Here is a 24,909-nt window from a genome sequence, read left to right on the forward strand (position 1 = left end):
AGTTATATTCTACAAGTATTTATTTTATTATAAATTTCATAGTGACATTTTGTATGAAGCTAGCTTGTTTTATGTAGGTGGTCAATTCTGTGCTCGTAAATTTTGACTGAATTTAAAATATCATGTGTGCGACCACTGCAGAGTGTTTTCCATTATGGATATTTGTCCCAGTTTTGCAGTTTTTGTGCTTTTATATTTAATTGTTGCTTTATATACATAAAACACTTTATTTTAATATCATTTGGAACTGATTTATATTCTGTTTGGGTCATTTCAGACAATTTATGTTTAATCTTTGTACAATATGAGAAAAAATGCAAAGAAATAAATAATTTAGAGCATATAATTTTAGGTTGGTAATTATGCATTTATTAGTAATTTATTATTTATTTACTTATTTATTAATAACTATTTTAATCTATTTTACCAGATTCCACTGCCAAGTGAAGTAAAATAAATGCTCGCCATCTGATTCAAACACAAACTCCAAATTTAATTTCCTACTGTAAGAAAGATGTTCATGCTGTGATCTCAGAATCTGAGCCAGCAACCTCCCTCTACTCTAAATTGACCCTTCACAAAGACTGTTAACCATGGCACTTTTATGCCACACATCATGTTCTCATGCAGTGAAAAATACATCATGGAGCAAAGAGGACACTGACAACACAAGACAGAGCTGGTTTCTTTATGAAACAAAACCTACGTGTTCAAGTTTTGTCATTTTTTAAAAGTTTAACATTTTTTTAAATTCAAACAACAAATACTGTTTTGTGGCTCTTTAATGTGTCCTGACAGATCGCTGTAGTGTCTCAGTTCAAGCGGCACATGAACCGATCGTCTCTTCATCTTTACTAGTTATAGCACCAAATAAACATGAATGAACATCAGAAGGTATCGTGTTTCACCCGTGAAAAGATGTCAATACACCACTTTTCCAGTTCAAATCTACTCTCCTGTCTGGTTTGTTTGTTGGACAAAACTGCACATTTGGTGTTATGACTGGTCTGATCGCCTGTTAATCAAACTCTCAGCGAAGGATCAATTGAGCAGATTGGGCAAAGTTCAGAAATAACTGGTCTCTTTAAATAGGTTTGTAATGATATAAGGGTTTTGCGTCATTTGGTGTGACCACTCATCATGTGGTGCGACCAATGCTATGGAATAACTGTATTAAAATAAAAATAAAATATCTGATTTCTGTGGTTGAAATATGAATCTCTGCTACAGCATGCCTCAGTGAATGGTATTTTTAAAACATTTTTATCCGTTTTATGCAATTTACAGGAAAAATAAGTCTGCTAACTACATTTAAGAAGGCAACAAAAATATGAGCTCATTATCAAAATAACTGCAAATACTTTGCTTCTAAACACTTTAATTACTGAGAACATCTAAAAAATGCTAAGCATGTTAAGGAAATTGATTCATTTCAATATAAATCATGGTCGCACCACATGACATTTTTTAAGGCTATGGCCAATTCACGGAGATGAATTTTTAATTTGAACAATTACAACAGATATTATTATTTTTTGTATTTAAAACTGGCCTGTAGAAAACCCTTATACGTCAATGACCCATATATAGGTGTGTGTGTGTGTATATTGATGGATAGATAGATAGATATCCACTTGAATAAAGTCACAGCTGAAGCGCACTGGTAAGTCAGCCGCCAGTTGCGGGCGCGCGCGTGTGTGCGCGCGAGTGAGGGGAGGTTCATATAGTCGCCGCTGCTGAAGCTCGTCGTCAGTTTGAGCAGCGCGTGGTTCAGCAGCGCCAGACACGCTTCCAGCTCCTTGATTCCGTGTGTGAGTCTCTTGATTTGTTGTTTCCGGAGCTCAGATCGCGTCAGATCATCAGAGCCCAGCACAGCGGAGCGGATCGTCGGCGTTTGTCAGAGATGCTCGTGTTTTAGAGGCATCCAGCAGCATCAGTTTCCGTCGCGCTGAAAGGAATGAGATCAGAGCATCAATGTTTCACTGGGGCAAGTGGAAGAAGAGGATGGGAGCGAACAGTTCATCCAAGAGACCAGTGTTCGACGACAAAGAGGATGGTGAGGATCTCACTGCGCGACATCACACAGCAGTTTACTCCACACACAACATGTGCAGTGCATCTGACTCCTGACAACACTACATTTATGACTTTAAAACAGTGCATTTTCCACATGATGGTACACATTTTGTACAGTGAGTCTGATGGATATATCAGTGCAGTTAAGAACACACATGAGCTTTTGTTAGATGCACTGGCGCATGCTTGGGTGACAATTTCTAAGGCAGATTTATGCAGATTAGGAGTTAGTGAATTCATTTCTTCCCTGTTGTCCTCCTCAGTTATGTGCAAATTATGTCTTTGGCAGTAAAACATGCATTATTCTTCATTTTACTATATTTTACTTCAGTCCTCTGTTTAAAAAGGTAGTACACTCTTAAAAATAAAGGTTCCAGAAGTGTGTTTTTTGTGATTTTTGGTTCCCCAAAGAACCTTTCAGTAAACAGTTCTTAAAAGAACCATTTTGAAGAACCTTTTAAAAATCTAAAGAACCTTTTCTGCATTTAAAAATGTTCATGGATGTTAAAGGTTCTTCATGGAACCATCAATGCTAATAAAGAACATTTATTTTTAAGACTGTATGCTGTAACTTATGCTGTAAATACAGAAGAAACTAAGCTCATGATTGGGAGTGTAGCAGATGTCTTAGTTATTTTTCAAAATTACATACAAATTTGACCACATACAGCAAAAATGTATATATTTTTCCATTATATTTTTTTAATATATTTCAAAATAATGGCCAAGATTCTGCTAAAATATAATTAAAATATATTTATGTAAATATTTACTTCTACCAGTATGTTCTTGGATATTTTTGAGAATATATTTGTATCCCTGGAGCACAAAACCAGTCTTAAGTATCACGGGTATATTTGTAGCAATAGCCAACAATACACTGTATGGGTCAAAATTATTGATTTCTCTTTTATGCCAAAAATCATTAGGATATTAAGTAAAGAAAAAATATTTTGTAAAGTTCCTGCTGTAAATATATCAAAACTTAATTTTTGATTAGTAATATGCATTGCTAAGATCTTCATTTGGACAACTTTAAAGGTGATTTTCTCAATATTTATTTATTTACAGATTACAGATTTTCAAATAGCTGTATTTCGGCCAAAAATGGTGCTATCCTAACAAACCATACATCAGTGGAAAGCTTGATGTATAAATCTCAGTTTAAAAAATGACCCTTATGACTGGTGTTGTGGCCCAGAGTCACATTTAATATATATTTTTAAAAGCATATGTTGAAGAAAAAAAGATTGTGAGATTGGGAATATATTTTGTTTCCCCTGAAATACATTTTAACATTTATTTTGGTATATGAAGGTTGAAAATTTTGCTGTTTACAACATAGATTTAAATATGTTTTGGCAAGGTTGTTTTTTTCTGTCATATGGGTACACAATGCAAATGCTCCACTTGTTTTCTGCCTCTTTAAGGCGTATTACATTTCAAATCCAATTCCTGCAACAATGTGACTGTAGAGATGAGCTGGAACGCAGACTGTTGGAACAAAACCTGCCAATTAAATCATTTGCTGTTTAATTGGTTAATTAGAGGATTATGGAAATCCAGGGAAATGATACTGCTTTATCAGAACAGGCAGTTGAACGGTGGCTGAACATGCGATTGTTGAGTGAGTTATGTCACATTGAACGGTCAGAATGCATCAAAAAAAGCCAGAAATGAGGTCAATTCACTGTGGATCTGTAATCATATGATGCGACTGCAGGAGGACGCGTAATGACCCATTTAGTTACAGTATGGACTCGACGCTGCTTACTTCTGTTATGTGAAAATCACTGCACTAATGAGTGTGAAAGTAATTACACTTATGTGCGGGATCATGAGTTGAGCTCAGGACAGTCGGTGTATGGGTTGTTCTGTAGTAGTTTGATGGGTTTAATTGATCAATGGTACAGCAGAGAGAAGTATTGCTAGAAAACATGTTAAATTCACAAAGCCTTTTACTTGACATCCTTGACATTTGAAGGCTTTGTTGGCTGTATATTCAGACGAGAATTAAATAGCTGATGGAAGAACATTCAGTTAAAGGAATAGTTCAGCCAAACAATGAAAATGTGCAAAAATGTGCTCATCCTCAGGCCAGCTGAGATGGAGATGAGTTTGTTTGTTCATCACATTTGGAGAAATGTAGCATTGCATGGCTTGTTCATCCATCATCCGTTCACTGCAGAGGATCCATTGGTGAGACAGTGATGGAATGACACGTTTCTCTAAATCTGATAAACGAACAAACTCATCTCGGATATTTACAGCACATTTTCATTGCTTGGCTGAAGTATTCGTTTAGTATACATCTGTGGAATTTTGTGGTGTTTTGATCAACAGAGGCCAAAAGATGAGTAATCGTAGTCTGAGTCAGAACAGACTGACGGTCTCTGATGAGTTTGATGGATGTTTCTTGAAATCTCCAGGAGGAATTACTAGAGATGTTTAAGATAAGACTAGGTATATTTGATCATCCATTACTGAAATTCTGATTCTGACTGAAGAAGAATCTGTTGGATTTGAGCTTTAACTGAAATAAAGGCAGTATAATCACACTCTGATAATAATATCCACATCATTATCAGAATCCGCAGCAGTTCTCCGGGATAGACGCGAGATCTGATCTGTCTGCTGGTTTGATTCTCTCACCCTTCCACGAGATTCTCACATTCGTAATCGGTGTGCGGCGTTAAGGCTGGAGAACGGTTTGTGTTACATCACGCGTATGGCCGCTTTGATGCTGCTAGACGAGAAAAAAGGGTTATTCCTCACGATCCTTACATGAAAGAGGACACCAGGGAGAGAGAAGATTGTGAGGTTAGTTTCAGCTTGAGATCAGTGTTTTGATGGTTTCTCGGGAGCGTTTGGAGGGAATATGTGACCCACATTGAGCTGTAGACTCAGACCCTGTTTTTATTCATAATGTCCAAAATGGCTGTGATTAAAAGTGCAAACAAAAATAGTTTTGTCTTTATTTAAGGCCTGTTCACCCTATATTAGCATCCATACCAATGCACGATAATGTTCTGTCTATTATATATTGTTTGCTACATCAAACAGTTTATATGTATGTCTATATTCTCACTTTGTAAAAAGGACAGTGGGTTTAAGTAATTTCAGACAGGAGTTAGTAAAACTTACCCGGGTCAATTCTGTGTCAGCTCAACCAGAGGTCAAATTTTTGATTTTGCTATTATTTTTTCTGAGGAAAGATAGACAAATATAGTGATAGGATGAATATTTACTGAGTAATCCACTATTTTGTAGAGGAAGGTCAAAATGGCAATTTTCATCTTAGATTCAGAGTCAAGTTACAGGGGGTTAAAATGACTTCGGAAAGATGGCAGCATCATTATTCATAATTTTACACAGAGATTGGTAGTTCTATTAGTAAAATCTGTTGACTTTATCAATCTTTGTTGCATTGTGTGTCAATGGTGACCATTCAAAAATGGGGAAACAGCACTTTTCAAGTTTTTTCTTCAAAGTTTGCATGCCTGTAACTCAAGAAGTATTAAAGATATCTTAATGCCCTTGTAGATATTGGATTTTAACAAACTTTCCTTTTTGCATCTTTATTTTTAAGGCTTTGTATCGTTTGGTTCCAGAGATATTGGAATTTTAATATGGCTCCAGGAGATCTAAAATCACATTGTATTACTTCATTAGTTACAGGCATGCAAACCTTGGAAAAAGAACATTTATGGCACTCAGACTGGTATGTTCAATGCAGTTGTCTTCACAGAAAGAAACGAGATACATCACCAGTTTCAAGATTATTTGTTCTTCAGACATTCGTCTTTAAAAGAAAAGAAAACTTTGGAGAAAAACGTCAACAGATTTTACTAATAGAAATCTCTGTGTAAAAATAACATTATAATGCTGCCATTTTTCTGAAGTCATTTTTACCCCCCGTAACTTGATTTTGCATCTCAGGTGAAAATTGCCATTTTGACCTCCCTCTACAAAATAGTGGATTACTCAGTAAATATTCATCAATGACATTTAATATTTTGGTTTTCATCACAATACATGTGTATCTTTCTGCAGAAAAACTGTTAGCAAAATCAAAAAATTGAGCTGGGGAAGTTGACACGAAATCACCCAGCTGCATTGAACATATCTGTCTGAGGGCCATAAATATTCTTTTTCCAAAGTTTGTGTGCCTATAACTCAAGAAGTATTAAATATATTGCAATATGTTTTTAGATTCTATTTGTTAATAAACTTTTCTTTTGGAATCTAAATTTTCAATCATTCAATCCCAGAGATATGGGGATCTCAATGAGGCTTAATGTCCAGATTGTTGAATGTTAGCCATTTTCGGTGGTTGAAAACCAAATGTTGGTCACTTAGTTTGTATTCAGCGGATACTTATTTTATTTAAAGAACAATGTCTGAAAAAGAAATAATGTTGAAACTAGAATTGTATCTGGTTTCCCATTTTATACATAATGTTCAAAAAGAGCTGTGATTAAAAGAATGCAGCCATCTTTCTGAAGTCATTTTTATGCCCGTGTAATTTGACTCTGAATCTCTGAAATTTGTCATTTTGACTTCCCTCTACAACACAGTGGATTAATGACATTTAATATTTTGGCTTTCATCACTATACATGTCTGTCTTTCTTCAGAAAAAATATTAGCAAAATCAAAAGATTTTTTGAAATGTGGTTGGTTTGACACGGAATGACCCACCTGTGATTCCACTGAAATGAGTTAACGAGTTAGTAAAATGTGCAAAAGTAAAAACTGAGATGGAGATTGTATGTGTGCATGCATGTGTGACAATTGAATATGATGTCATGGCCATATCAGAACGTGATGGTTCAACAGCCCGACGCTGACCTCAATAAGCAGCCGTGGACCGATGCCGCCCGCAGGGTGAAACGCACCACGTGTGTTATTGAAATCAAATATGCACGAGCCGAGAATAAACATTTCACATGTGCTTCCTGAGAAAGTCATTTGTATTTGATAACAATGTGAGTGTGTGTGTGCATATATTTGCATGTGTGGCCCTTTAATGAAGTAGGTAAAGACTGAGCTGTGAGAATCTCTTGTCAAGCACACAGAGTCTCTTTCTGTCTCGTCTCTGTCATCTTTGGCCGTTCTTTCAGCTGCTTCAGTCTGACTGCTTTACCACTAATTCCGAGTTGCTCTCTTGGCTGGCATCAATAATTCAGTGTGATTCAGAGAGTGTTCTTCACTGAAGATGCAGCGTGGAGCCTGTAGACAGGCGTTTATGAAAGAGGAGGCTAAAGCACCAAATGACCGTTAGACTTTAGAATGACACGCACTGATGAAACCATCACAAAACATCAGTTTGATTGTGAGTTGATGAGTTGCTGATGTTTTGAGATGAGTGTGATGCTCGTGTTGACGCTGAGTTCTTAATGTCTGAGTTATTAAAGTCAGTGTTATATCTTATTTGGAGGTTGAAATGATTCATTTTGAGCTTCGTTTTTCTTCTTTATAGACGTTGTTTGTGCGTGTGAGATTCGGATTCTGCTGCAGCAATCTGTTCAGGGTTATTATAATTAACTACCTGTATGCAAATGTCATAACTGTTGACAAAATTTGAGGCAGGGCAACAACTCCATAAATGCAGTTATGCCCTAAAATTCAAGATATCAGTGCAAGAAATATCCCCGTATGTGTTTTGTCTCATATTTATATATATATATATTACATATCACAGGATATCACACACGAGTGCTGATTTTGTCCCGATCTATCACAAGCTTAAATGTGATTTTATACAACAGTTCAGTAAATAAGGAGTCGATATTGTGTTATATTTTAAACACTATATTATGTGTTTTTGCTCAATTTTGCAGAGAACATATTACCTTTGAAGCCATAGCAGAATTGTTGCGCATCTCTGAGCAACACAGCGGTGTTTAGTTTCTGAATGAATCTGCATTTTGAAAGAATCGTGTGAATCAATGATTCAAAAGCCCATTCAAAAAGAGAGCCATTCACTTCATTCCTGAATGAATCAGCCGTTTGAATGAATCGAATGGATGAATGAATGACTCATAAAGACATTTACCGCCACCTGCTGGCAGATTTAGTTTCTTACGTTTCATAGTTTACGCAGCCTAAATGTTTATGTTAAATAAATTTTAATAAAATAAAATATTTCTTTATAGAGCCACAATTTTTAATGTCTGCTTGATGCTCTCTCATTTAACACACAAATAGATTTAAATAATCTTTTGTGGGTATTTTCACAGTCAAATTTATTGTGCGATTAATTAGATTAATTAATCAAACATGTAATTAATTACATACACAGACATGCATTTAAAAATGTTTTGTATGTCGTTTTAATAAAGTTGCACATAAATAAAATATATATTGTTGACGTTTTTTATTATTTCTATTGTTTCTTATTATTACCACAATGTACATCTGCACATTTTGATATATGCACTTTTGATCTACACAGAAAATATATGTATGCAAAAATTTTAAATGGCTTTGTCTATGGCCTACAACATACATGGCAATACTGAAATATTACTCTACATAAAGGGTGATAAATGTCATGTACAATGTACTAAAATAACTAAAAACCTATAAAAAAAAAAAAAAAAAAAATATATATATATAGACATAAAAGAAACAGTCCTACTTTATATTAAGTGGCCTTGACTACTAAGTACTTACATTGAAATTAATCATTTGATACAATGCACTTATTGTGTGTATACATGTATTTACACTGTAGATTTTAAAAATACCTACATGTAATTACATCTGTAATTAATTTCTGTAATTACATTTATAATTACACTGTTGACCCATCCCTTACAGCTTATTCTACTCTTAAACCTACACATAACACCAAACCTCTCCCTAACCTAGCAGCAAAAGTGTTTTGCAATACAATATGACCACATTAAATACATTGTACTTATTTTTTGATGTAAGTACATAGTAGTTAAGGCCACTTACAGGGGTCATTGGATGCAAAGTTCACTTTTTCATGTTGTTTGAACATTAATGTGTGTTGTCAGTGTATGTACAAATCTACCCTATAATGATAAAAATCCATGCAGTGGTTTTTAATTAATCTGTAAAAATAATATCCCCTTTTTCAAATCGAGTCGTTCTCAGATGCCTGTCATTGTGGCGTCACATGACAGAGGCCACTCCCACAATAGTTGATTGACATGAGCGTCTTACCTCAGATCAGCTGTAACAGTCCGACCTCTTTGTTTTGATGCTGAAGCAGGGATGTAAGTTAGACAAGAATATCTCTGATTGTGGTGTTGTGTTGCTGGATGTAATAATGAACATAGTGGTCGTCATTTACTCCCGACATCTGAGCCGCTGAAGATGCAGTGGATTACGTTTGTTTGTGAAGGGAATGCACCTCCCGATCTACATATATCCGTCTGTGTTCACGCAAATCATTCGTGATCCAGCTTCACTTACAGCAGAAGTGAGTATAAGGGGTTTTTATGAGTCTTTGCGATCGTCTTTCCTAATAATGTGCTGTTAGCAAGTTTAGCGGCTAAACACGGCTAAAGTAAACAGGCTTGTCACTCTGTAGAGAGAAGAGAGGGGCGGGGCGAGCAGAGCTCATTTGCATTTTAAAGCAGCCTCGACCAGAAAGTGATGATTTTTGCAGAGCTGATTTTGGCAAGATAAAAAGGGTGTTGTTTTACACAACGATTGAGAATTTTTAATCAAAGTATATTATAGACTTTTCATTAAGACCCTGAAGAATCATATCAACTTGTGGAAAATGGGCATCCGATGACCCCTTTAATATAAAGTGGGACCATATAATGATGCTAAAATAACACTGATCAGTTGTGAACATGTGTCTGCTCTGGTGTGTTTGTTCCATCAGATCCTCCGTCTCTCTTCATTCATTCTCTGTGTAGTTTTTCTTTGTCTTGTGATTCTATCATTGGGCTTCAGCCCTCATCTATACAAACAAACACACACACACACACACACACACACACACACTCTTCCTCTCTGCTTGTTTTTCTCCATTCCCTGCTGTCTCTGTTGACCTTTGACAGTATTCTGCCTCCAGCACACACAAACACACACACGCACACACACACGCGCGCAGGTTCATGCAGGTCTTTTCCATTCACTGATCATGCCTGTCAAGCTCCAAACTGGACAAAAATGCCATAGAAGCAGCATGTAGAAGCATCATAACAGCAGTCTGTCATATATTGTGTTTATATGACTACTGTAACTCTCAGATCTCATTCTCCATTCAGTAAATCAGTTCTGACAAATACGAGAGCCAGTGATCTACGCATCTACGAGTCATGTTTCAACACAACCCTGAATGAGATTTGAGAGATTAAATTCGATCTGTTTTACAAATCTGTCACATGACTAGACAATAAAATGTGGACTAATGTTATGATGCATTTAAATAAAAATAAAAGTGAAAGTTCTACTCATCTACAGCAGAACTTCACACTCACACACTCACTCTTCTGCTGCGGTCCTTTAGCTCTCTAGCAGATGTGTGATTCTTTTATTAATTTCAATGAATGCTATGCTGTTGTCCTGAGGTTAATGAATTTGACAGAGTGTATTCATATGAAAATAATCACTCTGGGTGAGATTGGCGTTAGTCGGCGGTTTCTCCATTCATTTGTTTTGTATTGTAGTGTAATAATGGCAGTGGACTGACTCCGTAGTCAGTGGATGTAATGTCTGCGCAGTCATTCATGAAATTACACATAATTTCACTCCAACTGACACTTTAAAAGCCCCGCCCGCCCTGAGCGCCATTGGCTCCCTTTGGCCCATATGCAAATGAGGACCTGAAGCTGGCGTGTGATTGGCAGGTTGCAGAGGCTGCTCACCTGAGTGAGTTTATTGACTGTAATGACGCTTCAGTTGTGCAGTTTGATAATCGGCGGTCAGTGAGCGTGTAAAACCTGTCCCTGCAGTTTGAGTAAACTCAATTAGCTTTTGCTGCCTTATTATTTCTGCTCACATAAACACAATATTAATATTAGAAGAGTGTGCTGCTAAGCTGTGTGCACTGAATGCAGCCTACTGTTTTTGAAATATTGTGCTTTATGCAATTATTTATGATTTCTCATTACATTGCATGCTTAATTCCAAAAGTGCCTTTTAAATATTATTTTAAAAATAAGAATATTTAAGTATGTTTTACAAACAAACAAACAAACAACAAAAAACAGGGTACAACAGGGCTAAAGGTGCCCTGGGGTAAAAGGTGCATTTGATATTATTTTCCTCTAAACCAATAGATGGCACAAAAACGTGGCGTAGAACTTTCCAAAACATTCCCTTTACAAGATGCACCTGCAAATTTGTCTGATGTTTGACGCGATCGCAAGCTGCAGCGAAGTTGATTCTGTGCTTACTTAATGCAATATTTGATGCTTTTTGAAATGTTGTAGATTTAAGTAGCACATGAGAATTGCTAAATTGCATGTATATATTTTGACACAAATGTCTTCTTAATGATTTTTTTTTAGGATTGTTTAAGATAATTAAAGCAACAGTTAATAAATAACAAAAAAAAAAAGTAAAAGTATGGTATTTGGGGTAAAAAGTGCCCTTGCTGTTGGGGTTAAAAGGCACAATAATTAACATGATAATTAATAGAAGGCTGACTTTTCCATTTGTTGACATGACATTGTTAGATTCAGATGGTAAATGTCATATATTTTGTCAGGTGTCTATCTTAGAGATAATCACCATGTTTAGGATGAAACCATCACATTTAAAAACATGATGTTAATTATATCATAATAATAAAATATCATTTGTTGTCATTACTGTAAATCTATATTAAATCATTATGAAATATCCTTTAATGCTTTCAGAATCTTTACTTTTCAAAATTATTTTGTTTCTGTATTTTAAAATCTAGTTTTTACATTAACATATTGTAATGACAGTATATTTATTGAACAAAAAATTACATTTTATTTTTCAAACTAAGTGGACAATCACAAACTTTGCTAAAGTGATTGTTCTGAACAAGTATTAACTTACACATTATATTTATATTTAACAATATAATAATTGTTCAATGTTTAATTCATAGTGTTTCTTTGTAATTATTTGTCAAATTTACAAAATTGTTTGAAAGTAAATCATGCAAGCTGTTTATTTTATTTTCAGTGTAATCTTGGCAAATTATTGCTGATGTTAATTCCTGTTCTGGAAATTGAAGTCAATTGCATTACATTGTTAGTAAGAGCACCTGTGTTTTGTAATGTATTTTGACAAATTAGTTCATCCGCATGTGCATACAGACTATTTGCTTACTGTGCACAGTATATACACAATTATACAAGAGCAGTGCTATTCTGAAAGTAGCCATAATTTCTGTGTTTGGTTGGGTTAATGAGGTATTGTTGACAAAACCTGTCTTTGTTGAGGTTCTTAACTGGAAAAAGTATTCATGAATAAATAATAAATATTTTTAAAAATATATTCTGCATTGCATAAATAATAAATACATATTTTGATGATTTATTTATAATAAAAAAAAAATCTTATTATTGCAATAAATTTAAAATTGTCTTTAAAAGTGACTGGTGTGATTGGGGATTGGATTAGTCGGTAACTGTAAGTAGCTTTATATAAAACAACACTGCCCTCATTTAGAGGCTGGATAAGTGTGTGTGTTTTTGTGTGTGTGTGTGTGTGTTTTTCCCTGCTCTGCTCAGCGGGCAGTATATGGGCCGTTTCTCCACGTGTCCTTCCTCACCTTCAGCGGATCGGCAGGAGAGCGGGCCGGGATGCGTCTCACAGAGAGCGTTTAGCGTTCGCTCATTAATTGTTGTATCGCGCGGCTCTCATTAGGCGTCTCCGGCTGATTGAGCGAGCGCTGAATACGTGTAATTACTGTATTTTAATGATGTGCTCTTCAGAGGGCTGATTGGAGAGCGTCATCATTCACAGCGGCTCTGAGACTCTCAGTGTCCTGCTGGTTTTCTGCTTTCGTCTTTCAGATGCTTGTAATTGATTTATGCAGACGAGTGTCAGTGTCATATTTATTAGCCTTTAAATCCTTATGCTGCAGAAAATCCTTGGTCAAAAATGACCTGCTTTCTAAAAACTGCGAGTACATCTCTGATTATGCTGTATTATCTAAATCTTGGGTTTAATCTTTTTGTCAGCTTGTTTTCTTTAAATTAGCACAAGTTTTGTTTTTTCCATGCATTATTTGTGGATAATTTTGGCCATTTTTATTTAAAAACTGATGTGCATGAGTTCAGATCAATCATTTCCAAAAAGAAACACAGAATCTGTGCTAATTAAAAGAAAACACGTTGACTTAAAAAATAGAAATATAGCTGCGAGCAGCGATTGCCGGGGTTCAAGAACTATAGGTATTTAAGCACATAAGGAAAAACATATGTGACTCCGCACCACAAAACCAGTCATAGTTAACACTGCTATATTTATAGCAATAGAAATACAGTGTATGGGTCCAAATCATTAAATTTTCTTTTATGCCAAAAATGATTAGGATGTTAAATAAAGATCATGTTCCATGAAGATGAAAATCAAAACTTCATTTTTGATTAGTAATATGCATTGCTAAGAACTTCATTTGGACAAATTTAAAGGTGATTTTCTCAATATTTAGATTTTTTTGCACACTCAGATTTCAGATATTCAAATAATTGTAACTTGGCCAAATATTATCCTATCATGACAAACCATACATCAATGGACATTTTATTATTCAGATTTGAGATGGTGTATAAGTATCAATTTCAAAAAACTGACCCTTATTATGGTTTTGTGGTCCATGGTCACATATTATTACATGTTATTTAGCAAGGCTGTAGCCACCTAAATCAATTATTAAAAAAGCATTTTGTCAATTTCAGGTGATTTATCATAGAAATCTGTTGTTTTTATAACATTAATGACTGTTATAGTGCCAGCTATGGTCAGATCTCCCTGAAACTTTGCATGCTTGTCTAGAATCACCAGTCATATGTGTTCAGCAGGTTTCGTGAAGTTTTGAGTTTTCCTTTGGGCTTTATAGGATTTTGGGTATATTTGGTCCATTTTCTAAAGGACCCTGTTATAGTTTCCCAAAGGGTACATTTCAACATGTTTTTGATAACTATTGAACTGCACTGCTGTGGTTTTTTCACAAAAGTAGGTTTTTCCCATTTTCTCAATCATTTAAAAAATGGTTTGATCGATGGCAGTGGTTCTAGAGGCAAAGTTGTTCGGAACAAGGTCTATCATACAATACGAATATCGCATGTATGTGCGGAAAACCGTGCAATGTACAATCATTTACGCCCTCAAAAAATGCGATTTCTTTCAGATTTCTCACAGACCTTTGGGGTCGTGAGTCAAACAGGCCCACAGAGTTTCGTTCCAATCGGCCTCTGTTAACCTTGTCTAACAGGTGCTCAAACTTCATCAACCAATGGCGACCATGTTTTTTTGAGCATCGCGAATGTCCCCATAGACACTTGTGGCACTTTGGACCAAGACCATGCACAGCGATTTTGGACAACCAACTCTTTTAGGACAAATGGTTGCCTAGTTATAGCTATTGTTATATTTTTCCCCTCTTATAGCGCCACCAAGTGGCCAATCTCTGCGAGTTTGGCGTAAATATCTCATTCCGTTCAGGACTTGTAGGCATTTTACTAAAAGTGGCCCCGCTCCCTTCGAACATTTTGGTGTCCCTTTGTGACGGTGGGTCGAAAGTTCAACTTTTTTTTGTATAATTATTGATATTCACTCTCCAGAGAATCTTTCTGCACTGGTTTGGTTCCGATTAGGCGAAAACCTAGGACTAGTTTGCAAAAGTAGGCTCACGATCGAATTTGAGGCGTGTGTTTAGTCCGCTGTGAGCCAAGGATTCCAGCGACATAAGACACTTGAGTCTGCGACTGACAGTTTAGGATTTATGAGCGATTTCGTATTTTTGAGCGCTGTAGCGCCCCCCTCAGGCCGATTGGGGTGAGCATTGGTCACATTGTAGGCGGTGTGAGTACTACCATCCCTCCAAGTTTCAAGTCTGTACGACTTACGGTTTGGTCTGCACCATCAGTTTTACATGGATATTGCTGATTCTAATAATTAAAATAGGGTTTCAGTGCTACACACTTGAACCACTAATAAGAAGTAATTTACAAGCAATTTTTTTGTAGTCTGGTCATTTTTGAGTGTAACAAGGTTGAAAAAAGATTCCAAGAAAGTACAAAAATTACCCTGCCCTGTAGGAGCAATGCCATTAAGTTTTAGTCCAATGCATTTTCAGGAAAATGAAAATCCTCTCCAGATGACCAGAACGCAGCATGAGGGTTTAAAGAATCATATTCTGCACTTCTAGTACTTTATTGACTTATATTGCACTTTAATCTTTTTGAGCTGCCGTCTAAGGGAGCGCCCCTATGAATGTGATGTTGATCTGAAATCAAATTGAGCTTTCTTTCTATATTCTTGATACTGAATGAGCTCTTTTGTGAGTGTGATTTGTGGAAGTCATTCATTTTCATGACAGTTTGTGACCGCTGATCTGAGTGAACTTCAGCAGAACGTTACGCAAAATGACAGAACAGAGACTTGGCAAGGAAAAATAGCAATAGTGCTGCTTTTGATAATATTTCCTTTTAAAGCATTTTAGGTTCGAGTGAAGATGCTCAGACGACGCGCCTACAGGACGCCCACAGTCTGCTCCCCGTGAGAAATACTGAGCTGTGTTTGAGTATCTCAAAGCAGATATTGTGCTCCGTGATGTCTGTGAAATAATCATGAAATATGCTGTTGGACGTACATATATTTGAATTAAATCAGGAAGTTTTCACACACAGACAGCTGTGCTGATATTCTGTTAAGTTTTTTCTTTTAGGTATATTATTGTGTCCTAATCTACACTCAGAAAATGATTGTTTAAAATTGTGCAATGAAAGTTTGCATTGCTGCATGAATCATTGTGTTGCATTAACTGCTTTGTATAAGACTAAATTGGGATTAAATGTTAAAAGTGTTTTTAGGTAGACTTTCCTAGTGTGTAATGTTGTGTAATGTGGGCACTTAGAGGATTTTCTGTTGAGTTTTCAGGTTTCCCATCATGCCGAAAAGAGGAGATTGTGTTTAGATGATGAAGATGATGCACGGAATAAAATATGCTGTAGGGTTTACTTTGAAATAGTTTTCAAGTTGTATTTGTTTCTGTAGTGCAGTATACAATGCAAAGGAAATTCACAGAGATAAACAGGAAAATAACAGAGCCAATGATGCAAAATTCATCAAATGTGAGGCGAATTCAGTTTCAGCTGTAAAGCAGCTCTACAGAAGACAATAGAGTCATTATTCAGATCAATTCAGTTCAGCTTTTGTTCTCATCTGAAATTGCCAGCGCAGTTATATCAGTGATATGACTCTATATTACAGTAACTGTCAGTAACCACATCAAACCAATAAAGAAAGGATCAGGGATTTTTTCTTATTAGGTCTTAAGCATCATTTATTATCATTAAGATAATATTGTAGTTTTTATTCATATTGTTAAATATTTATTTGGATATTTTTTGTTTTCATTTTAATTTTAGTTAAAGCTTTAGTGATTTAATTGTGCTTTTGTCATTTTAATTTTTTTTATGTGCATATATAGGTCTTATTCATTTTTATTTCAGTTTTAGTTTGTTACTTGAATGCTTTGAGTTGTTTTAGTACATTGAGTTAAATGAAAAAGTGAGAAATAATTTAATAATAATAATAGTTTGTATATTTTTATTATTTTATACAGTTACAGCTTTAGAGGCAAAAGTATCTAAATTATTAGTTTTTTTTTTTTTTTAATTTTGTGACCCTGGACCACAAAACAAGTCATGAGGGTCAATTATTTGAAACTGAGATTTATATTATTATCTGAAAGCTGAATAAATGAGCTTTCTACTGATTTGTTTGTTTCTCATAGGACAATGTTTGGTTGAGATGCAATTATTTAAAAATCTGGAATATAGTCAAAATACTGAGAAAATCGCCTTTAAAGTTGTCCAAATGAAGTTCTTAGCAATGCATATTACTAATTAAAAATTAAGTTTTGATATATTTACGGTATGAAATTTACAAAATATCTTCTTGGAACATGATCTTAATATCCTAATGGTTTTTGGCATAAAATCGATCATTTTGACCCATACAATATATTTTTGGCTAATGTGGTCCAGGGTCACATATTTTATTTCAGTTGAAGTGCATTTTATTTCAAGTAATGAGGTGTTAGTTAACTCTAGGCGGGTGGTGGTGGGTGATGGTGAGAGACTAATAACGTCTCTGTGGACTGACGCCGTGTCTCTCTGACCCCTGATCAGTGATCACATTAAAACACTGAGTCTCCGTGAGGAACCGGTCGAAGCAGCAGAGCTGGCGTGTATAACGGATGAACGCAAACACATGAATGAATGATGTGCTGATGGTCACACGTGTGAGCTGTGACAGCTGTGACGGCTGGAGGTGTGTGTGATTTGAGCGGCTCAGGGGCGCGTGCGGTCCGTGTGTTTGTGAGCCGACACGCGCCCCACTGCTTCGGCAAATCCGCTTTACTGACTAATTCAATCAGCCAGGAGTCTTATGACACACACACACACACACACTCGTGCTGTCTTTCATCTCTGTCTCTCTGTATGATGCCTTCCTCAGACACTTGAAAAGTCAAGGTGAAAATTGCTGCTGCATAATCATCGCCAGCTTGTTAAAGGAATATTTCATCATTTACTCACCCTCATTCTGTATGACGCTCTTTCTGCTGTGAAGCACTAAATGGGTCATTTCTCCAAACAATAATGGGTAACGGTGTTGGAGGTAACGCGTTACAAGTAATCAGATTACCTTTTCAAGTAACTAGTAATTCATTACTTTTAAATTGACAACAAAATATCTGAGTTGCTTTTTCGAATAAGTATCAAAAGTTACTTTGTTTTCCCATTTATTCACTGACAGCTCTTCTATGAAAGAGAGCTTGATGTTCATTAATGCACAGCCTGACGCTTATTCATTTCACTTTTGGTGTGAAAGGGCCTTTAAGGTTGCAAAAAATATTACTTTCTTTGTTATTAGGAGCAAATAAGCAAGCCCAGCCCAGGTGACAAAAAGTAACACAAAAGTAGCACAATGCATTTTTCCATAAAAAGTAACAAAGTGACGCAATTAGTTACTTTTAATGCAATATTGTAATACATAACTTTGAAAAGTAACTTTCCTCAAAAAATGAATTCATCCAGCTCCAATCTGATAAATGTGACTATAAGGATTGAGGATATTAAGATTTTATAAACTTAATATAAACATAATATTCTGTAAACGCTGCTTTGAAACCATGTGTATTGTGAAAAGCGCTGTATAAAGACATAAACACCTGTGTGCTATATATCAAGAGTTATTTCAAGCTTTTGTGTGCTGAAAGGGAAAATAGCACACAAGCACTTCTATACTCTATGCTCTTCTGTGCTCATGTGGACTACTTTTATCATGCTTTTTTTATTGTAGAGTTTGATGATCCAGAGAGCAAGTGTTTTATTTTACTTGCATACATGAAAAGTCTTATTTCTGATGGTGAGAAAGTGAAACACAAAAATTGCACTTCTGAATTAAAGTATGCAATATGAACAGGCCAGATCAAATGGGACCATAAAACCAGTCTTAAGTAGCACAGGTATATTTATACATTGTAGGTCAAAAATGATTGATTACTCTTTCATGCCAGAAAATCATTAGGATATTAAGGAGAGATGATGTTCCTTGAATATATTTTGTGAATTCCCTACCATAAATATGTCAAAACCTAATTTTTGATTAGTAGTATGCTTTGCTAAGAACTTCATTTGGACAACTTTAGAGGCGATTTTCTCAATATTTATTTATTTTTTATTTTTTGCAGATTTTCAAATAGTATCTCAAACAAATATTGTCCTATCCTAACAGACCATACATCAATGGAAAGCTCATTTATTCAGCTTATGTATAAATCTCATTTGGCCATTATGACTGGTTTTGTGGTCCAGGCTCACAAATGAGGAAATGCGTCTGCCATGAAACTGTATTTTATATTTTTAATTAAAATATTAAAATTAATGGTAACACTTTACTTTAAGAATATATATATATATATATAATGCTTTGTAAAAGTATTTTTAATGCATTAATTATGTGTTATAATGCACTTTATGCAGTATATGATCTCATTAATTGTAGTAACTACAGTTATAAAGCATAATAATACTTATCTATTCATTGTTACACAGAAAATGTGAAGCATTAAAAAACAAGCAACCAATTTCAGGTGTAGGAAATGTGCAAAAATAATACATTTAATTTTTAAAATTGAAAACATAATGCATTACAATGTAATTTATCATGCATTAATATGAATATATTTTTAATGCATCGTACAAGTGAAGTGTTACCAAATTAATATTATTAATATTAATTTAATTTATTAATATATATGATTATTTTGTCACTTTGATCATCAGCTTTATTTAGCTACTATCGATATACTATTATAGATTTTGTTTTTATGTTGAATTGGATTTTATTTATTTATTGCAAATTTTGTATTTTCTTTTTATTTTTTTAATATATCAGTGTAGTTTTTATTTAGTGTTAGTTTTGCTTTTTTATATTTTACTTTATTCTGGTTAATGTTTATGTCATTTCAAGTAATGAAAATACTTTTTATAGATAAAAAGGTTTTTTAGTTAACGGTAATAACCCTGTCCATCCTTCTCGCAATATATTCTGAATTATTATGTAGCAGTTAATGTTGGTTATTTACTCACCCGCGGTACAGCAGTCCGGTGTTTTATTTGTATTGCCACTCATAATTGTTAATTTGGGAGTCTGGTTTCTGTCCAGCAGATTTGCGGCGAGTCTCAAAGAGAATAACGCTGCACAATAACGACATGGAAGCTAAAATAAACAGGCAGGAAAATCAATGCGCCGGACGAGCTCGTGGCGCTGCGGCTCTCGTGAAGCGAGTGGATGGAGGCACTTCAAAGACGAGGCCATCTGCTGCCCTTTATCGATCCGAACCCTGATATTTACAACACCGCTCCATTCTAATGCAATCAGACTACAGCCAAGGAGAAGCTGGAGTCTAGCGAATGCATCGCTGCTTTCACGAACGTGTCATAATGCAAAGCAAGCTTTTGATGCAGTGCTCTTTTTGACAGCACGCTACGAGAGAGTTTCCTGTTCGCTTTGCCTTTAAGGATGAATGATCAGATAATCAAAGTGAGGACAATGAAAGCGCAGTGAACAGGCTTTGGCCCAGAAGTGTTAAATGAGCGGTTAAAGTTAAACATAGACCGAGTGTTTTACTTAATGGCACACAAATCCAGCACTCCCTGTGTTCTTGGTGACATTTTAATTCTTGGCACATCTTTATAAATGCAGAGAGAAAATAGCCACGTTTGCAGTGGACTCGTGAGTTCTCATCCATATTCAGCAGCGCGTGTTTTGAAAGCGCCCATTAAACTGTATTAGTCCTTCAGCGCACGACGAGAAAACAATGAGAGCTGCGCTATTAATGATAGTAATTTGAGTAAACAAAGACTCAGACTTATAGATTTATATCTGGGAAAATTCAGAGATGCCGAGAATGGAGAAACGAGCATATCGATCTAGTCGTTGTTCTGCCGATTTGTGTCTGTATGCAAAAAATCTGCTCAACTTCAGATCATCCAAAAGAAATGCAGCATCACTTGACTTGCTCGCCAGCGGATCCTCTGCAGTGAATGGGTGCCGTCAGAACGAGAGTCCAAACAGTTGATAACAACATCACAATAATCCACAAGTAATCCACACCACTCCAGTCCATCAGTTCACATCTTGAGAAGACAAAAGCTGAAACAAATCCATCATTAAGACAGTTTTAACTAAAATCCATAATCCATAATAACACTTCCTCCAGTGAAAAAGGTGTTTTGGTCTGAATCAGGAGAGAAATCTGCACAGATCAAGATGTCGTCTCAATATGTGAACTGATGGACTGGAGTGGTGTGGATTACTTGTGGATTACTGTGACGTTTTTATCAGCTGTTTGGACTCTCATTCTGACGGCACCCATTCACTGCAGAGGATCCACTGGTGAGACAGTGATGTAATGACACATTTCTACACATCAGATGAGGATGTTGAACTCTTCCTTTATTGCAGCTGTGAAATCCATCAGGTTTGCTGTTGTGCTGCAAATCTCTAGTGTGTTAGAGCAGCGCGTTGTTCTGTAGTTTATGGAAGTGCGTGTGGATAAAGGGTTCGGGTTGATCGCTGCCAAGTCCTGAATACTGCAGATGTCATGTAGTGTGAATGTGCTTGTCTCAGGGGTTTTATTTGAGACGGAGTGAAAGTATTCTTAATGGAGACGCCTCTCATCTCTGACAGTAATATAGCGCTGGTGTTTTCAGAGACACACGTGGTCATGCATGAGCTTTGAAGATCAATAGTGTGTGTTCTTCTGTAATCCTTAAAGAAGATGAAACAGCAGCTTAGGGGCTCGTGGCTCTGTGATTCCTCTGCGGTTCCTCCTCGGCTGTGTAGTTCTCACTTCACTGTCAGTGTGAGAGGAAGACGTGCGTGTTGGGTAATTACTGGAGGTAAAACTTAAAGAGCGCAGCTTGATAAGTGAATTAAAGCACATTAACATGGATCCTTCCACAGAGTTCTGTAATCTGATTGGATGAGCCACATTCTCTCTGTAATATAGACCATATACATGCACCAGTGATCAGTTCGATTCTGTTTTTATTCTACAGTAACACTAGAGCTGATGTGTTGGCATTTGTAAACAGCATATATTTTGGACTATATTATATATTTTGTTTTATTTCAGTCATAGCCATTTGTAGTAAGCTTGAAATTTAGTACTTCAACTTTGACTAAAGAAAATGAGAAATGTTGCCATGGCAACTAGCTGAAATAAAGTAAGTTTTGGTTGCTTAAACATCAAACATCAATATATGTTTTATATTTTATTTTGGTTAATATAATTTTATTTCAAGTAATAGATATGTTGTTTTTTCATCACTTTAGTTTTCGTGAACAATAACAAACTTGGTCAACTGACAGTATTTCTATTCTATTCTATTCTGTTCTTATATTCAATTCTATAATGACAATAACCCTGGTCAATTGGCAATATTTCTGTTCTATTCTATTCTATTCTATTCTATTCTATTCTATTCTATAATGTTAATAACCCTGGTCAGTTTTTCTTCAATATTTTCTTTCTGTTCTGTTCTGTTCTATTCTATTTATTTTCTTTTCTATTCAATGATCACAATAACCCTAGTCATTTGGCAATATTTCGATTCTGTTCTGTTCAATTCCTTTCTGTTCTATTCTGTTCTGTTGTATTCTGTAATGATGATAACCCTGTTCAGTTTGCAATAATTCTATTCTATAACGATAATAATCCTGGTTAGGTGACAATATTTCTATTCTATTCTATGATGATAGTAACCCTGGTCAATTGGCAATATTTCCATTCTGTTTTGTTCTATACTATAATGATGATAACCCTGGTCAGCTAGCAATATTTTCTTTCTATTCTGTTCTGTTCTATTCTTCTATTCTATTTCTTTTCTATTCTATAATCACAATAACCATAGTCATTTGGCAATATTTCTATTCTGTTCTGTTCAATTCGTTTCTGTTCTGTTGTATTCTATAATGACAATGATCTTGTTCAGTTTACAATATTTCTATTCTGTTCTATATTGACAGTAACCCTGGTCAGTTGACAATATTTCTATTCTATTCTATTCTACTCTATTCTATGATGACAATAACACTGGTCAATTGGCAATATTTCTGTTCTATAATGACAATAACCCTGGTCAATTAGCAATTTTTTTTCTATTCTATTCTATTCTATTCTATTCTATTTTCCTATTAAATTAATTTTCTATTCTGTTTTACAATGACAATAACCCTGGTCAATTAGCAATATTCTTTCTATTCTGTATTCTATTCTATTTGTCTATTCAGTCCATTTCTATTCTATTTTACAATGACAATAACTCTGGTCAATTGGAAATATTTCTAATCTGTTCAATTCCTTTCTGTTCTGTTCTGTTGTATTCTATACTGATGATAACCCTGGTCAGTTGACAATATTTCTATTCTATTCTATTCTATGATGACAATAACACTGGTCAATTGGCAGTAATTCTCTTTCTGTTTTCCTATTCAATTCATTTTCTATTCTATTTTACAATGACAGTAACCCTGGTCAATTAACAATATTTTTCTATTCTATTCTATGTTTTATTCTATTCTATTTTTCTATTCAATCCATTTTCTATTCTGTTTTACAATGACAATAACCCTGGTCAATTGGCAATATTTCTAATCTGTTCTTTTCAATTCCTTTCTGTTCTATTCTGTTCTATTGTATTTTATAACAGCAGTATTCAGTTCAGTTGGCAGATGCTGGTATTAATTCTATTCTATTCTATTTCTTTTCTATTCTATAATCACAATAACCATAGTCATTTGGCAATATTTCTATTCTGTTCTGTTCAATTTGTTTCTGTTCTGTTGTATACTATAATGACGATGACCTTGTTCAGTTTACAATATTTCTATTCTGTTCTATATTGACAGTAACCCTGGTCAGTTGACAATATTTCTATTCTACTCTATTCTATGATGACAATAACACTGGTCATTTGGCAATATTTCTGTTCTATAATGACAATAACCCTGGTCAGTTAGCAATTTTTCTATTCTATTCTATTCTATTCTATTCTATTCTATTCTATTTTCCTATTAAATTAATTTTCTATTCTGTTTTACAATGACAATAACCCTGGTCAATTAGCAATATTCTTTCTATTCTGTATTCTATTCTATTTGTCTATTCAGTCCATTTCTATTCTATTTTACAATGACAATAACTCTGGTCAATTGGAAATATTTCTAATCTGTTCAATTCCTTTCTGGTCTGTTCTGTTGTATTCTATACTGATGATAACCCTGGTCAGTTGACAATATTTTTATTCTATTCTATTCTATTCTATGACGACAATAACACTGGTCAATTGGCAGTAATTCTGTTTCTGTTTTCCTATTCAATTCATTTTCGATTCTGTTTTACGATGACAATAACCCTGGTCAATTGGCAATATTTCTAATCTGTTCTTTTCATTTCCTTTCAGTTCTGTTCTGTTCTGTTGTATTTTATAACAGCAGTATTCAGTTCAGTTGGCAGATGCTGGTATTAATTCTATTCTATTCTATTCTAGTCTAGTCTGATGACAATAATCCTGGTCCGATGGCAATATTTCTATGCTGTTCTATTTTATTTCAGAGTTGTATGGGTTTTTTTTAATGTAAATCAGTCATGGCTGTCTGAAGTTTGTTATCTGTGTTCAGTGCTGTGCAGTTTTCTTCCATTAGCATGTGTTGAGTATGCGTGTTTGATGCCCTTGAGAGTCCCATCCATATGTGGAGAGCGCGTTGGTTTCAGACAGGCGAGGCCTGGTTTCTTCAGACAGCCGTATTGATTATCATGAGATTCCTGAAGCACGTGGTTTTTTAGCTCCAGGGACGCTGAGATGTTTCGGGCCAGACATTATGTCGTCTGACTCTTGTCGTTTGATTTACGGAGGAACATGTTGTGCTGTTCTTCGCTTCTTCATGCTCATTTGTTTTATTTTTCTGTCATGAAGTTCTGCTGCAGGCCAAACCAGAGACATTTTCTATATAAATGATCCAAGGGGAATAATAACAGACACACGATAAGAAATCTCCAGAGAAAACCAGAAAAGATAAGAAGTTGAGTTCCGGCACAGTTACTGGTCTGTGA

At 35.2% G+C, this 24,909-nt stretch overlaps 1 protein-coding gene across 1 annotated transcript in view; it reads left to right on the forward strand.

The window, feature by feature from the left end:
• The first annotated feature begins 1,742 nt into the window (after window positions 1-1,742).
• Window positions 1,743-24,909, forward strand: part of LOC127175292 (serine/threonine-protein kinase 32C) — a 95,764-nt gene continuing 72,597 nt past the window's right edge. Inside the window, exon 1 of the mRNA XM_051126273.1 lies at window positions 1,743-2,056. Coding sequence (XP_050982230.1) covers window positions 1,975-2,056 — 82 coding nt within the window. The 5' untranslated portion in view covers window positions 1,743-1,974. The remainder of the gene's footprint in view (window positions 2,057-24,909) is intronic.

Source organism: Labeo rohita, chromosome 13, assembly GCF_022985175.1.
Source record: "Labeo rohita strain BAU-BD-2019 chromosome 13, IGBB_LRoh.1.0, whole genome shotgun sequence".
Classification (NCBI taxonomy): Eukaryota; Metazoa; Chordata; class Actinopteri; order Cypriniformes; family Cyprinidae; genus Labeo; species Labeo rohita.